Source organism: Myotis nattereri (genome assembly GCF_964212035.1).
Source record: "Myotis nattereri genome assembly, chromosome: 8".
Classification (NCBI taxonomy): domain Eukaryota; kingdom Metazoa; phylum Chordata; class Mammalia; order Chiroptera; family Vespertilionidae; genus Myotis; species Myotis nattereri.
Window position 1 is genome coordinate 13,860,854 of NC_138083.1, and position 15,311 is coordinate 13,876,164.

Here is a 15,311-nt window from a genome sequence, read left to right on the forward strand (position 1 = left end):
TGGGGCTTGCGCCCTGTGCCCTCTGGGGGCTGGCCTCTTTCACTGTCCTCTGCCAGAGTCAGCGTGCTGTTGCTTGTACCAGTCACTCTGTCTTTTCACGTACCGCTCTGCGCTCTGTGGCGATTGGAGCGGCTTCGTTGTAGTTATAGAACACGTGGGTCACAGGCTCTGACAGCCTCTCCTGTTTCTGCAGCACGTGTTTGACCACCGGCCGGGAGACATCTTCGGCTGCATGGCCGACATTGGCTGGATCACTGGGCACAGCTACGTGTTATATGGGCCCCTCTGCAATGGAGCGACCAGTGTCCTTTTTGAGAGCACTCCAGTTTACCCTGACCCTGGTGAGGACTGGGAACCCAAATCGGGTCCCTGGGAGGGAGCGCCCTGGGAGACACAGGCGTTGGCGGCCTGTCCGCCTTATTCCAGGGGAAGCACCAGCCACCACTTTAGAGACCATTTAAGTGCAACTGAACACGAGTTTTACATTAAGGCTACTGGCTGATTTTTAAATTCACAGAAACATATTTTTAACTGATTCCTCACTATATCATATGGGGTACACTATGGGGGTGAAGCTGTCCAGAGCCAGGTGGGGGCTTTTTATAAGTGGGCCAGCCTGTGGGTGGAGGTGTGTCGGGGGTCGACTGCCACAGGGAGCCCCTTCCCAGAGGTCTCCCTTCCCATCCCGGTGATGGGTGTTGAATGCAGGCTTGCATGTGTCCAGTACCCAGTATTGCTGACTGATCTCTAAATTGGGTGAAAATAGATACTGTCTGGTGGGCTCTCTGATGGACTGAATTGGGGCCCTTTTGTAGGTCGGTATTGGGAAGTGGTGCAGAGGTTGAAGATCAATCAGTTCTATGGAGCCCCAACGGCTTTCAGGCTATTGATAAAATATGGCGACACCTGGGTGAAGAAGTATGACCGCTCGTCCCTGCGGACTCTGGGGTCAGGTGAGCACTGCTCTGTTGCTGGAGAGGGTGTGGGTGTTGTTTGTCACAGCCACTGCAGGCTTCTAGATAGTTTTAATCACAAAAGCTACATGTCTGTGTCCGTGGTGAATTCAAACAATGTCAGACCCCATCGAATAGGAAGCAGAGGCCCGTCAGCCCCTCCCCAGAGCCCACAGCTGTTAACAGTCTGGGCACAGAACTCCAGACACTTGCTGCACCCATCCTTATTATGGGCTTTATTATTATTATCACTGTACCATTGAGATCTGTTTCAGTGCTGAAATACCTTTTTAAAAAGTATATTTTTATTGATTTTTAGAGCGAGAGGAAGGGAGAGAGAGATAGAAACATCAATGAGAGAGAAACATTGGTTGGCTGCCTCATGCACACCCCCTACCAGGAATTGAGCCCGCAACCTGGGAATGTGCCCTGACCGGGAATTGAACCAGCGACCTCTTGGAGTATGGGTCGATGCTCAACCACTGAGCTACACCAGTGGGCGGCATCCTTATTATGAATCCTTACCAACTCTGTAAGCTAAGGGCTGAGCCCTTTCCTCAGTGGCTGCATGGGATTGCCCTGTGGAAGTCAACTGCTGGCCACTGAGCATTCCCATGATGCTGGGCACGGTTATTCCCAAGCCCTGTAATACATGTCGTTCTGCGCTGTGCACTGCTCTCACTCTAGATATTTCCATGCAAGTGGTGGCAGAGTACAGGTTATCTCCATTTTTAGTTTTCACTGAGGCTGCCAAGGCACATGAAAGCTCTGGGGAAAGGCTATGGGGTTAACTCAGAGGGTAGCTCGGAGGCCCTGCCTGTTCTCTCTGCTTTTCCCTGTGTCCGTACACGTGCTGCCAGGTGTGGTCGGAAGGAAAATAAGGCGGGAGGCCCTCCATGCTCTGTGGTGAATAGACAGATCTGCTTGGTGGTTTTTCATGGGATGTGTCTTTCTGCCACTTTTGTCCATGGAAAAGGTAGCTCGGTGATGGTGTGCACACGTTACTTGTCAGTGATGTAGGTGAGCGGCGCTGGCACAGGACGTAGGGCCCTGGTTCGCTCTGCCCCCCTTGCCGACAGTGTCCTGTTGCCCCCTCCAAGCTCAGGATGCCCACCCTCCCTCAAGGTCCCTGTCTGTGCTGCTCCTGGGGTTTCCTGGCTGCTGTGGAACTTGGGCGGTCGGCTCTCAGGCAAACTGTGTGTTTCATACCTCGGCAGGGCCAGCTTGGTGCTGTCTCCGGATGTGGTCATAGCTCAGGCCCCTTCTAGGCTGGATTAGCCCTCACAGCCCTCAGCCTTTGGTGTTTTGACTTCTTTTAATCTTACCAGTCAGTCAGCAGAATCTAGCTCACTCAAGACTTACATTTCCTAAGAGAATTTTTTAACTTTAAATGTTATAAGTAACACAGAAATAATCTACACTAATAAAAGAGAAACATGCAAATTAACCATCACTCTGCCACTCTGCTACACCCACCAGCCAATCAGGAGCAAGTATGCAAATTAACCCAAATGAGATGGCGGCAGCCACAGAGCTGGAGCCAGCAGGAGGCTTGGGTTGCCCCCAGTGATGGAGGAAGCCAAGCTTCCCACCTGCCTTGGCCGGCCCTGGGCTCCACTCAAGGCTACAAAGTTTTAATTATAGAAGATAAATAAATCCCAGATACCTGCTTCCAGCCCACCCTGGCCTTCGCTCAAGGAGGCGCTGAAAAAAAAAAGAAAAAAGGAGAGGTGGGGAGCTTGGGTCACCATGGGGCGTGGCCAGCCTGAAAATGGCCATCAGTCCCTCACCCAGGCTGGTCAGGTACCCCAGTAGGGACCCCCACCCTGAAGAGGGTGTGGCCAGCCTGAAAATGGCCCTCAGCCCCTCACCCAGGCTGGCCACACCCCTATGGGGTAAGGGTCCCCACTGGGGGGCTTGACCAGCCTGCAAACAGCCATCAACCCCTCACCCAGGCTGGTCAGGCACCCCAGTGGGATCCCCACCCTGATCTGGGACACCCTTCAGGGCAAACCAGCCAGCCCCCACCTGTGCACCAGGCCTCTATCTATACGAATAAAAGGGTAATATGCTAATTAAATTGGGAGACCTTCCAGGAGATCTTCCAGATGTTCTTCTGGACAAAGCCATGGTGCCAGGGCTGAGGTAGAGGTGGTTAGAGGCCAAGAGGAGAGGGCAGTTGTGGGTGATCAGGCCAGGATGAGACGGCAGTTGTGGGTGATCAGGCTGATGGGGGGTGGGACTGTTGGGGGTAAGCAGACCAGCAGGGGGGCCAGTTGGTGGTGAGCAGGCCATCAGTGGGGGTCAATTGGAGGTGATCAGAACAGCGGGGGGGGGCAATTTGGAGTGAGCAGGCCAGCAGGGGGGCAGCTGGGGGCAAGCAGACCAGCGGGGGGTGGGGGGCAGTTGGGGACAAGCACCCTGGCACGGGAGGCAGTTGAGGGTGATCAAGCTGGTGGGGGGGCATTTGGGGGCGAGCAGGCCAGCAGGCAGAGTGGTTAGGGGCAGAGTGGAGAGGGTGCAGGCTGGGAGGGACCCCTCCCCCCTGCACGAATTTCGTGCACCGGGCCACTAGTCTTATTATAAGAAGCAAACTCGGTACTTTGCCATGAAAGCTGATGTCCTCTGTGAGTGCTGCCCCAGGGGACCCTGTTGCTTGCATACCTTCTAACATGTTCCTCAAAGTTATATTCCTGTGCAAAGACACAGCTCGGCTCTGAGATGATTTCTTCATCATGAGTGTCATCACACTGTCCTGTTATAACGTGATCTTTATTTTAACTCCACAATAGGAGAGTTTTCCACATGGCTCTGAAAACTTGCTCACACCCTCCTGTGGGGATTGCCATGGTCCTTGTAGTCACATCCCCGTGGTTGGCTACTGGGGCTATTGGCAGTTTTCCAGTATCACCCAGTGCTGCAGTGGCATCTTCCTGCCTCCTTGTGGGCATACGTGAGTGCAGGGGCGATGCACACGAAACCCAGCCCCCTGGATGACCAGCATGGAAGACTCCAGTCAGGACAGGCCTTGGTTAGCTGCTGCTTCATGGGTGGTCCCAAGGAAGAGACAACCAGCAAGAGAGCATTTCAGTATTTTAGCAAAAGCATGTCAGAACCTGCAAGTTCTGGCTGAATGCTAGTCTGGTGTGGGTGTGTCATTAGTGTAGTGTCTTAGTGGTAGGATTTCAGCATAAATTTGGGAGACATACACATTCGGACCCCAGCTGGTAGACACTGAGAATCAGCAATAGAGTCTTGGGGCATAAGCACTTTCCCCCTTTCTATTGAGGTATAAAATACAGTGAAATACACAATCTCAGGTGTTCAGCTTCCAACTATTTACATATATGTCTAAATATGTTACCACATGCAGATCAATCCATAGAAATTTCCAGTCCCCAGAAGGCCCCCTTTATGCCCCTTCCCAGCCAGGAGCCCTCAAATATGACCACTACTTTGCTGTTCTCAGCGTGGACTGGTTTGCTTGTTCTTGAGCTTCATGTACATGGGCTTGTGCTGCCTGCGTTAATCTTGTGCCTGCTGTAGTAGCCTGGGGTTATGACTCTGGGGTTCATCCCTGCTGGTGTGGGCGTAGTGGTGGCTTACTCAGTTTCATGCTGTAGGGTATGATAATTCACTGCACGAACCCATCGCATTTTTTTTCTCCATTCCGCTCTTGATGGATAGTGTTTAGTTTTTGGCCACCGTGAGCATTCTTGTTTGTGTCCATTTTTGGTGAACGTAGGCACCCATTTTTGTGGAGTGTGTGTCAGGAGTGACATTTCTAAGTAATAGAATAGACCTATATTAACTTTAATGTAATCTGCCCCAGTTGACCAAAGTAGGTGTATAGGATGTATGCACTTTTAAATATTAAGAGAAGTACCCAAATTGTTCCCCAAAATTGCTGCATCAAATTACACTCCTACTGTGCATGAGGTATTCTTTCCCCTACATTCTTGTTATTTTTTTAAAAAAATTGTTGACCCTCCAATGGTAAAAACACCTCATTTAACTTTTATTTCTTTGATGGCCATAATGGGACAGGTTTCAGTGCTTTTTTAAACCTTCTTTTTATGCCCTTGAGGAAAAAATTACAGAGCTGTTTTCCCCTGAACAATCTATTCCTTTTGGGTTTGGGGTCTATTGAGGCCTGTTAATGTCTTTTTTTCTTTTGTGTGTGATTTCAGTGGGAGAACCAATCAACCGTGAGGCCTGGGATTGGCTCCACAAAGTGGTGGGGGACAGCAAATGCACGCTGGTGGACACCTGGTGGCAGACAGGTGAGAGCGTCTCCCAGGAGGAGCGCCAGGGCCCCCTGGGAACCCGTGCAGGGCACGCCACGTGGGCCTTTCCTGCAGTAGCTGTGCTCTCGTGTTACAGCACTGAGAGCACGCGGCTGAGCACCGAGTGGGGGGTGGGGGGCTCAGGCGTGAGGCGTGTGAATGTGGGATCAACACCACGAACGCCTCATCCCTCCACATAGGTGGTTGTGGAAAACCTGGTGGCTGAAGCTCAGAGGGGGAGCCTGGCTTTGCAGCTGTAAGACTTGGGCTGTGTAATGACTTCTCTGAGACTCAGTTTCCTCATTCGTAAAATGGGGTGCTCCCTCCAGGCTCTGAATGAGGATGAAATGAAAGGAGACCATTCACTCATGCTGCCCCAGGCCTGACATGCAGTAGGCACTCAGCTAAACGTTCACTCTCCTCATGAGGGCGCCTTTCTGCATGTGAGTGATGAGCAGGAGCCTTGCTGTTTAAGGGACTCTAAGTCTGAACCTAAATTTTAGTGGGAAAAGGCATTTGGTTTAGATTTGCCCCCTCGTCTCCTGAGTATCTGACTTACTAGGATGTTTGGGGCAGGCGACCACCACTGATGTAGCTGAGGGCTCGTCTTTCTGGAAGCCGGAAAACTGGGGCATTCCAAGTGGCTTAGTTCTCATCCATTCAGGAGGGCGCAGGACTAAGGTTACAGCTGAGTCCCGTGAGGTACTGCCATGCAGGCTGACAGAAGGAAGAGAAATAATGCGACACAGACTTTGTGGGCTTCTGGTTTTGTTGTTTGGGGCACTGGTCCAGAAGCGATTCTTCATCTTCCTGTGCGAGTAGGTGGGCTCCACCTCTTCCACTGACGTGAGGGCGGGACCAGCGGGGCCATGGAGGAGGAGAGGCAGCACCCATGGAGCTATGGAGCCACAGCACCTGGGCCGGAGCCCCCTGCCTGGGCCCACTCCCAACCCACAGTGGAGGGGACCAGGATCCATGTCTAGTTTCGTCTCAGAGAAAAGTCCTTGTGACAGTAGGGGCTGTTTCCTTGCTCCAAATCGGCAGTTCCACCCACTCTGTCCCAGCCAGTCTGTCCCAGATTCTTGGTGGGTTGGCCTGGATAAATGTGGCACTAGCCCCCCGGCCCATCGGCATTTCTTCCCTGTCATCCCCATAGAGACAGGCGGCATCTGCATCGCACCACGGCCCTCGGAAGAAGGGGCGGAAATCCTCCCTGCCATGGCGATGAGGCCCTTCTTTGGCATTATCCCGGTTCTCATGGATGACAAGGTGTGTAAGGGCCTCCCCTCCTCCACGCACACTTCACTGAGCGCCCTGGCGTTTCTTCCTGCCTTCCTGGCCGCCGTTGCCCACTCGCCCACATCGCACATGCCCGGGAACTGGCAGGTGGTGGGAGGAGCCTGTGTCCTCAGCAGCGTGCACTGCAGGCTTCTCGTAGACACGGTGGAGGCAGTTACCACGAGGGGCGGGCGGAAGCCCTCTCCAGGAGGGCTCCTCGCAGAGCAAGAGGCTCTGGACAGCTCCTTCGGGGCACACTTGCTATTTTTCTGCCTCAAGCCAAGCAGCTAGGAGGATGATACTGATTTCAGTTCTTTGCTTCTCAAGCATAATCTGTCCTTATTTTCCAATGCATGTCTCCCTGGTCTGCAGGGGAACGTTTTGGAGGGCAACAATGTCTCCGGGTCTCTGTGCCTCTCACAGGCCTGGCCGGGCCTGTCCAGGACCATCTACGGAAACCACCAGAGGTTCCTAGAGACCTATTTCAAGGTTTACCCAGGTGAGCGGGATGCCTTTCCACACCCTGCTGGAGCCCTATTCTCAGAACATGTTTCTAAGGGGACAGTGCCTGTGAGCGTCCCTCATGCAGGTCCAGAGCAGGTGCTTTGAGGCATGAACTTAAGTCCTGCTCTCTCCCCCTCTGCCCCTGACTTTATGTCTAAAACGGGAAAAGACTCACCTTGGGAATGTCTGGGGTTGAGGGGGAGAGCGTGCAGACCCCTGAGCGCATGGCCCACGCCACGGTGTGGACGCCTCAGGCTGTCAGGATGGCTGAACGTTTTCTTCCGGCTTATTTTCCCCCAGGTGGCTTTTGTGTCGTTGGTTGGAAGTTTGCATATATCGTATAGCTATTAGAACCCATGATCTTTAGTCTCGAGTATAAACGAGACTCACTTTTGGGGAAAGTTGAGTGCGCTCCTCGAATGTCTTCTGCTCCCCAGACATTTGCAGCCTTGATTGCATTCGGTTGCATCAGAGCCATCTGCCCTTGCCCTAGCAACAGCCGCGCGGCAAAGCTGGACAGTGTCTCCTGCAGGGAGGGCCAGCAGGCAGGAGGCGGGCAGGGTGCAGGGATTCTGAGCTTCCTCCGGTAGAGCATGGCTGGGACACAGCCCTCTTGTGTCCGCGAAGGAAGGATGCGAGCTCCGCGGGGTCCTGGTTGGGAGGTGCTGGCTCTGAATTCCCTCCTCGGGTGCAGGCTACTACTTCACTGGAGACGGAGCTCTCCGAACCGAGGGAGGCCATTACCAGATCACCGGGCGGATGGATGACGTCATCAACATCAGCGGCCACAGGCTGGGCACTGCGGAGGTCGAGGATGCGATGGTGAGCACGGGCCACGTTCGCCCGGCTGGGGCTGTCATTTGCGGTGTCAGGTGTTCACCCTCCCACATATTTTGCCTTTTTGCTTCTGTTCTGTGCAGGCGAGCCACCCTGAAGTGCCCGAGACCGCTGTCATTGGCTACCCCCACGACATCAAAGGAGAAGGTGAGACGCAGAAGGAACTCTGGTCTCGCTCCCATCACAGCCCCTCTGTAGAGACAACAGCCTCTGGTGTTTTTGGGTGACGCTGTTGGTTTTCTTCTCTTTCAAGTGCAGATTTGGGGTGAGGAGGCTGAGCAGTATGCCTGTTCGACTAAGGCCAGGTTTCTGAGATGCCCTGGCTCTGCTGTCCTTTAAGGACACGCATCCAAAAGCAGCCCTGAGCTCTTTGGCTCCAGCTGAGCTGGGAAGTTCGCTGCTCTGTGCGTGGTGACTGACAGCGCCAACACAGAGGACTTAGGGTGACAACCCTGCCTTGCTCACCGCATCTCCTTGCACAGGCTGGTGCACAGACCCAGTGCCAGCTCTACAGCTACACTGGCCGACCAGGCTGTGCCTGGCGGCCTCCTCTGCTGCTCCGGGACTCCTTTTAGAGGAATTTGACCTGAGGGCACGCAGAGGGCAATGCAGAACAAGCGATCAGAAACGTCTTCTTTTTGTTGTTGTGAATCCTCATCTGGGGATATTTTTCTATTGATTTTTAGAGAGAACGGAAGGGAGGGGGAGAGACAGAGAGAGAAATATCCATGTGAGAGACACAATGATTGGTTGCCTCCCACATGTGGCCTGACCAGGGCCGGGGATCGAGCCTGCAACCGAGGTATGTGTCCTTGACCGGGAATCGAACCCACGACCCTTCAATCCACAGCCTGATGCTCTATTCACTGAGCCAGACTGGCAAGGGCCAGAATTGTCTTCTGTACCGTGGACGTACTTTGTCCCAAAGTCTGCTGGTTTCTAAGCAGGTGGGAAGGTGCAGGGTCCCCTGAGTGTTGTGGCCACACTGGCCCTGCGTGACCTGGAGTCCACTGACCCTGTGCTGCACTGCTGGGAGGACTGACCTCAGCTGCCTGCCGAGTGGTCCGGCCTGGGCGCTCTTCCTCCTGCCGTCAGAGGCAGTCGGCGTCGTGTGTCCCAGAGGTCACGGGTCTCCCTTCCATGTGTGTCACTGCTCCGTTATTTGCTCAGCACTTGCTCTAAGTTGGCCGTGTGTAAAAATTGATATTTATGTCAGTGCTCTAAAAAAATCACGTTCTGTGGCCATGAGAAGGCTGTGCCCATGAGGCCGCCTTCCCTTTGTCAACAGGAGACGGGGCTGAGGGGAGCTCTTAGGGACCAGGGCGGGTGGAGGTGGGAGCAGGTCTTCATGTGTGACTCTCGAGGCCTTGGGCGCTTCACGCTCCCGTAAGCAGCTCTCAGCACTGCTCCCTGGCATCCTAAGTGGCTGATATTGCCAAGGCTTTTCATGTCTGCCAGGCTGGTGGGGGAGAATTGTACATAATGAGTATGATGAATGTGTTTTCCCGATTTCTTACAAAATGGAGTGTCTGTCCATTTGTAGTACATAACCCATCAACTGCTCTTGCTAAACTCTAAAGCCATCTGCGAAAGCTTTTGTGCATTTATTTGTGCCCATGCTCTCTGCCTGAGCTTCATCTGACCACTGTGCCATGCCTCTGCCATCAGCCTGGCTCACTAGTCCCTGAGGACAGCCTTGCACGCTTCCTCCGGGCTCACAGCCGACTTCTTCTCCCATGTCCAGGCTTTCCTGACCCATCCCTGCTCGGATTTCACCAATCCAGGCTCGTTTTATTGCCATCTCGTTACAGATACACGTGACTGGCAGGGAAGGGTGCCAGTTAGCGACAAGGGGGCACATGGCAGCATGTCCAGTGTGATCCCACCAGGGTCTAAAAGATGGCAGTGTAGACCCAGGAGTTAGCTTTAAAATTTGTGTCTGGGGACAGCAGCCAGAGCCCCTGAGAACCTTCTCCTTATGGATTTTGTGCAGGGGCTGTCACCATTTAATCCTGACGCAGCCATGAGGCAGGTACTGCTAGCTCCCCAGGTCCCAGGTAGAAACCTGTGCCATAGCATGGCTAACTGCCTTCCTCACAGGTAGCACATGGCAGAGCCAGAATATGGAGCAAGGACGGTCTCTCCTAATCATAATTCTGCTCTGCCTTTAAGGAGTGGAGTGAAGGGAGAGAGCCAGGAGGGAAGGTGTGGTTTTATTTTATATACTTCTACTATGTTTTAATTTTGGTAATCAGTGTGTGTTGCTTTGGTAGTTTTACAATTTTAATTCAATCCACAATAAACATCTCTCAGTGGGCCTACCCAGACAGCTCAGGTATTAGCTTGGTGCCTTTCCTCTGAGCTCCAGTGGTTTGGGCCTAGACTGTTTGGAATTTCAAATACCGAAAGGAGAGAAGTGCAGCTCTTCCCCTTAGAGATCTCACAACCTAGTGAGGTGGGCATGGGGGACCAACAGCTGTTCACACATAGCAAGTGCCACAGCTGCATTCATGGACAGAGCCAGGAAAGGCTTCACAGAGTGCAAGGTAGCTGAACTGGGTCTTGAGGGATGAATAGGAGTTTGCCAGGTGGAAATGGGACGAGGCTTTCAGGGAAAGGCTGTACTAAGTATCTACAACTTGTAGCTTATTCAGGAAAGTCATTCATTGATGCATTTGACAAACGTTTGTTGAGCACCCACTATATTCCAGGCACAGTTGTAGATATTGAGACACCACAGAAAGTGAAAGAGACAGAAGTTCCTGCTCCCTAGAGCTGTCATGCTGTAGTGGTTAGAGATTAGAGGGGAGAGAAAGACATAAACAATAAACATGATCAGTGAGGAAACTACAGAGTATGTTAGGTGATATGTGCCAGAAGGAGAATTCATTAGGATGGGGTGGAACTGGTGTAGGAATAAAATACAAATAAACAATAAGGAAGGCTGCACATACATATATATAAACTTTGTGTATGAGAGAGGAGGACATTGCCGGTCAGTGAGGAGAAGGACAGACTGTCCAAAACGGTGTTGGGACAAGTGACTATTCAAATGGACAAAAAATGGAATTAGATCCTGATGTCATACCATATGCAAGATTATGGTATTTATATTTATCCCAGATAAATTAAAAAGGAATGCATGTATTTACAGTAGCCGTGGGAGCTACCGTAAAGCTTTTCTGGAACGTGGTAGGATATTGGCAAAGTGTCTGTGCTAAAGTATGGGATGGCCGTTGCTGCCCAGCAGACTCTGCCATGACGGAGCTGTCCATCATGGGGCTCATGTAACCAAGGAACTGCATTTTTTTTACTTATATTTTTATTTAGATATCCACTGTGGCTAGTGCTTACTCTGTTGGACAATACCCACAAATTTGGTGCCATGTGCAGGACTACCTCACGGGAGCTGATAGCAAACTTCCTAGGAGCCCAGGTGATAGGCGATTTCACAGGTGCAAGGACAGTGAGAGAGGATAAGTCATGTGTTCAAGGTCACACACACACAGCCAGTCAACACCAGAGCCATGGTGCCGAGTTCTCATCCACCCAGGCCCACCTACCTGCGACATTCAGAGGAACTGACAGAATCACTTTCTTTTTGAACGAAGACGACAATGCATCTTTAGGGATGCAGCTAAAGAAACCAGCTGATACAAGATCATCATCAATCCTACATAGGATTTGAAATCCTTTGAATTTATGGTGACTTGTGTACAACACTCTGGCTAACACAGTGGTTCTCAACCTTCCTAATGCCGTGACCCTTTAAGACAGTTCCTCATGTTGTGGTGACCCCCAGCCATAAAATTATTTTCCTTGCTACTTCATAACTAATTTTGCTACTGTTATGAATCATAATGTAAATATCTGATATGCAGGATATATTTTCATTGTTACAAATTGAACATAATTCAAGCATAGTGATTAATCACAAAAACAATATGTAATTATATATGTGTTTTCCGGTGGTCTTAGGCGACCCCTGTGAAAGGGTCGTTCGACCCCCAAAGGGGTCGCGACCCACAGGTTGGCGACCCACAGGTTGAGAACCGCTGGGCTAACACATCCTAAAATCTTGCTCTCCTTCCAGCTGCATTTGCCTTCATTGTGTTGAAAGATAGCGTAGGTGATGCGGATGCAGTGGTGAATGAGCTCAGGTCCACAGTGGCCACCAAGATTGCCAAGTATGCTGTGCCTGATGAGATTCTGGTGAGTGGCCTTATGGCCTCAGATCGGACTGCACTGCTCATCTACACCTTCTTCTCCTCTTCACACAACTAACATCACAACAAAACTGACACCAGCTGTTTGGTTTCCTGGGTGGTAGGTGAGGGTGGCGATGGCTGTATTGTCAGAGAGGGGGCGGGGGGCGGCCAGGGAGATGTAGCAGCATCAGTTTGAACAGCTTGCCTCTTCAGGGGTAGTGCTGAGCAGGACTAGATGCTCTCTTATTTTAGCATTTGGGGGCTGGTTACAAGGAGCGGAAGAAAATTAGGGAGAAATGGAGAAACATGTGGGAAGTACCAAAGTTTTTCAGCCCCTGGGTGGTTTCTTTTTTTTTTTTTTTAATATATTTTATTGATTTTTTTATAGAGAGGAAGGGAGAGGGATAGAGAGTTAGAAACATCGATCAGCTGCCTCCTGCACACTTCCTACTGGGGATGTGCCCGCAACCAAGGTACATACCCTTGACCGGAATCGAACCTGGGACCTTTCAGTCCGCAGGCCGACACTCTATCCACTGAGCCAAACCGGTTAGGGCCCTGGGTGGTTTCTGAACACCTTTCCCAGTGCCAGCAAAGCAGATGCTGCAGAGCCTATCTGAGGGAGCCCGTGTTCAGTGGTTTAGTGGAAGAATTGGGCCACCCTCTCAGCCCCGTTAGTGTCTCATTCCTTCCTGTGTTACATTTCCCCCATGGCGTTCCTTCGCCTGGAAGCGGCCCTCTGAAGCCCCACTTGGTGTGGCACAAGGTCAAGCTGTGGGCCTGGGGACCAGAGTTTCAGGGAGACCCGAACTCTCCTTGCATGAACTGAACTCTTTCAAAAAAAATAGGTCATTATTAAAGAGCCCAAATACAGCTCCTAAGGTACTGCCATTGACCGTGAATGGGTCGCGGCTTTTGGAAAATGTGAAATGCTAAATTTCCACACCCTAGCAAGACAATGTTGTTTCTCTTAAGTAGCTCTCACCTCCTACATAAGACAAAACCAACCCAGACCCGGGCCAGGGGGTAGCGACAAGCTGCTGTGGCATGTGTTTGGTTCTGTTGCTGCCTGGGGCCCTCGCTAATGTAGCTTACAGGAGAAACAGAGGTGTCGGCAGTGCAGCGAATGCAGGTACAGGGGAACCCAGGCCTGCCGGAGGCTCTGGCAGGATTTGCAGTTGAGTCTGCCCTTTGGGCTGATACAGCTTCAGGTCCAGATTGTAGGTGGATGAAACCAGAGACTGTGGGCCTCACGATCCCCTGGGAAGAGCCCTTCTTACCTCAATGCAGTTGGACGCTGATTGGGTATGCGGACGCTGGCTGGGTATGCGGGCAACACCTGAGACTCTAATATTGCACCCCTTCCTTGCCAGATAGTGAAACGTCTTCCAAAAACTCGGTCTGGAAAAGTCATGCGGAGGCTCCTGAGGAAGATCATCACGGGCAAAGCTCAGGATCTGGGGGACACCACCACCCTGGAGGACCCCAACATCATCTCGGAAATACTGAGTGCCTACCAGAAGCACAAAGACAAGAAGGCTGCTCGCCAGTGATGGGCTGTGACCAGGACCCATCGCCCAAGCCCCTAACTTGTCCTAGGACATGGCTGTCAGTTGGCTTGTTTTCAGATGTCCCAGAGAAGTGCCCTGCCAGCACATAACCCACACTGCCCCTCATGGAAAGTCCATGCTAAAACCCCTTCCCCTTTGTGTTGGAGAACCCATGTGACGATTCTATAAAGTTGGTTAGAGTCTGTTCTCCTTGTCCTGAATTTGGTGTCCTTGAATGAGAAGTCCCTGTTGTGTCTGTTTCTGTGCCCACGCCAGACTGCACAGGAGGGTGAAAAACCCGGTAAAGTGTGCCTGCTCAGGTGACTGAGAAGTAGAAGCAGGTAGGTTTTTTTTCCAGATGTTTCTAGATATAAAAGGTGGATGTGTTATTTTTGTACTTTTATATTTTGGAAGCATAACATGCAAACAACATGGGGAATGTGTGGGTTTGCTTGTACATGCTCTTTGTAACATCTAGAGTTCTGAAGATCTTGTCTGCCTTTGCCCGTGGGCCAACATGGAGAGGATCGGGGTGCACTTGTATTGATGGTTTGCCATAGTTGGAAACCTGAATCGGAAGTGTTTGTACCTCAGTCTAAACACAGCTCTCTTGAGAATGCTCGAGCCTGCAGCATCCTGTTTTTGGTATAAAGTTCTACTTCTCTTGGTTTGTGTACAAATGAAACTCAACTTGTAAAGTGGTGGCATGGATGTGCTCCCCTTTTAGTTCTAGAGCTGCTCCAGTCACACGGTCTTTTTCTCCAAGCTGTGATCTGGGAAGATTTCCCCCTCCCCACCTTGGATACCTCTTGGTAGGAGGTCAACATGCTCCAAATTTGTGGGGTGGTTCAGGGAAGCCAGTGAAAACTCCGGTAACTGAGAGCATGAATTCGGCTAGAACTCTGCCTGTCTTCATTCTGTCGTTGGGGCATAAGAACCGTAGAGGACCAGGGATGAGGGCTGGAGCCCTGAATCAAGTTTCTCTCTTTCAATGTGCCTTACGTCCCCTCAGGTCAGCACGATGATGTAAATCATCAAGTCAGAAAGTGTTTGTTTATTAGCCAAGCATGCCAGGGATGATGGTGTGGCGTACAGGGGAAGGTAGCCTGCTGAGGACAGGGAACGGTTATCCTTGTCGTTACCTCACAGTCCATAGTACCTTGCACCTGTGTAGGTGTTTGAGGAGTGTATGGGGTACTGGATACTTACTGTGGGCAGTAGCTGTGCTGGCCTCTGGGGTGGATTAGGCAAGTACACCTGTGACACCAACGGAGTGGCCATTGGCTGTGGCACACAGATAGGCTGAGTGACGGTGTGTTGTCACAGTGCTTAGCCACAGAGAACCATGCACCTGGACCTGTCACATGTGTGGTGCACTCAGAAGACTGTAGTTATGGTGCCCTTTATGAAATGGCTCAGATGTAAGCTTGCTCAGTGCCCAGGGCCTTAGAGTGATCTGCAGGGCAGCTCTAATAAAGCTTTATTTTGTTCATTCTCTTCTGTTTGTGGTGATGTTTTTGATCAAATAATGTTGCTGAATATAATCCCAAGAACAAAACTGGAAAGGGCCTATCACTCAAAAGAGAACACACACACACACACACACACACACACACACACACACAAAATCTATTGTCTGTTAGGGAGGAACTACACAATAAGAGGTCACCCATCTTAGACTTAAGTTCACCTGTC

The 15,311-nt window shown here is 51.3% G+C and overlaps 1 protein-coding gene across 2 annotated transcripts in view; it reads left to right on the top strand.

The window, feature by feature from the left end:
• Positions 1-15,111, top strand: part of ACSS1 (acyl-CoA synthetase short chain family member 1) — a 53,973-nt gene extending 38,862 nt beyond the window's left edge. Inside the window, exons 6-14 of one of the 2 annotated variants that reach the window (XM_081096473.1) lie at positions 194-341; positions 816-953; positions 5,144-5,236; positions 6,396-6,508; positions 6,890-7,016; positions 7,716-7,843; positions 7,942-8,005; positions 11,952-12,070; positions 13,440-15,111. In XM_081096473.1, the coding sequence (XP_080952599.1) occupies positions 194-341; positions 816-953; positions 5,144-5,236; positions 6,396-6,508; positions 6,890-7,016; positions 7,716-7,843; positions 7,942-8,005; positions 11,952-12,070; positions 13,440-13,619 (1,110 nt within the window). In that variant the 3' untranslated portion in view covers positions 13,620-15,111. The remainder of the gene's footprint in view (positions 1-193; positions 342-815; positions 954-5,143; positions 5,237-6,395; positions 6,509-6,889; positions 7,017-7,715; positions 7,844-7,941; positions 8,006-11,951; positions 12,071-13,439) is intronic. The other variant, XM_081096474.1, reaches the window with a different exon arrangement.
• Positions 15,112-15,311: the final 200 nt, after the last annotated feature.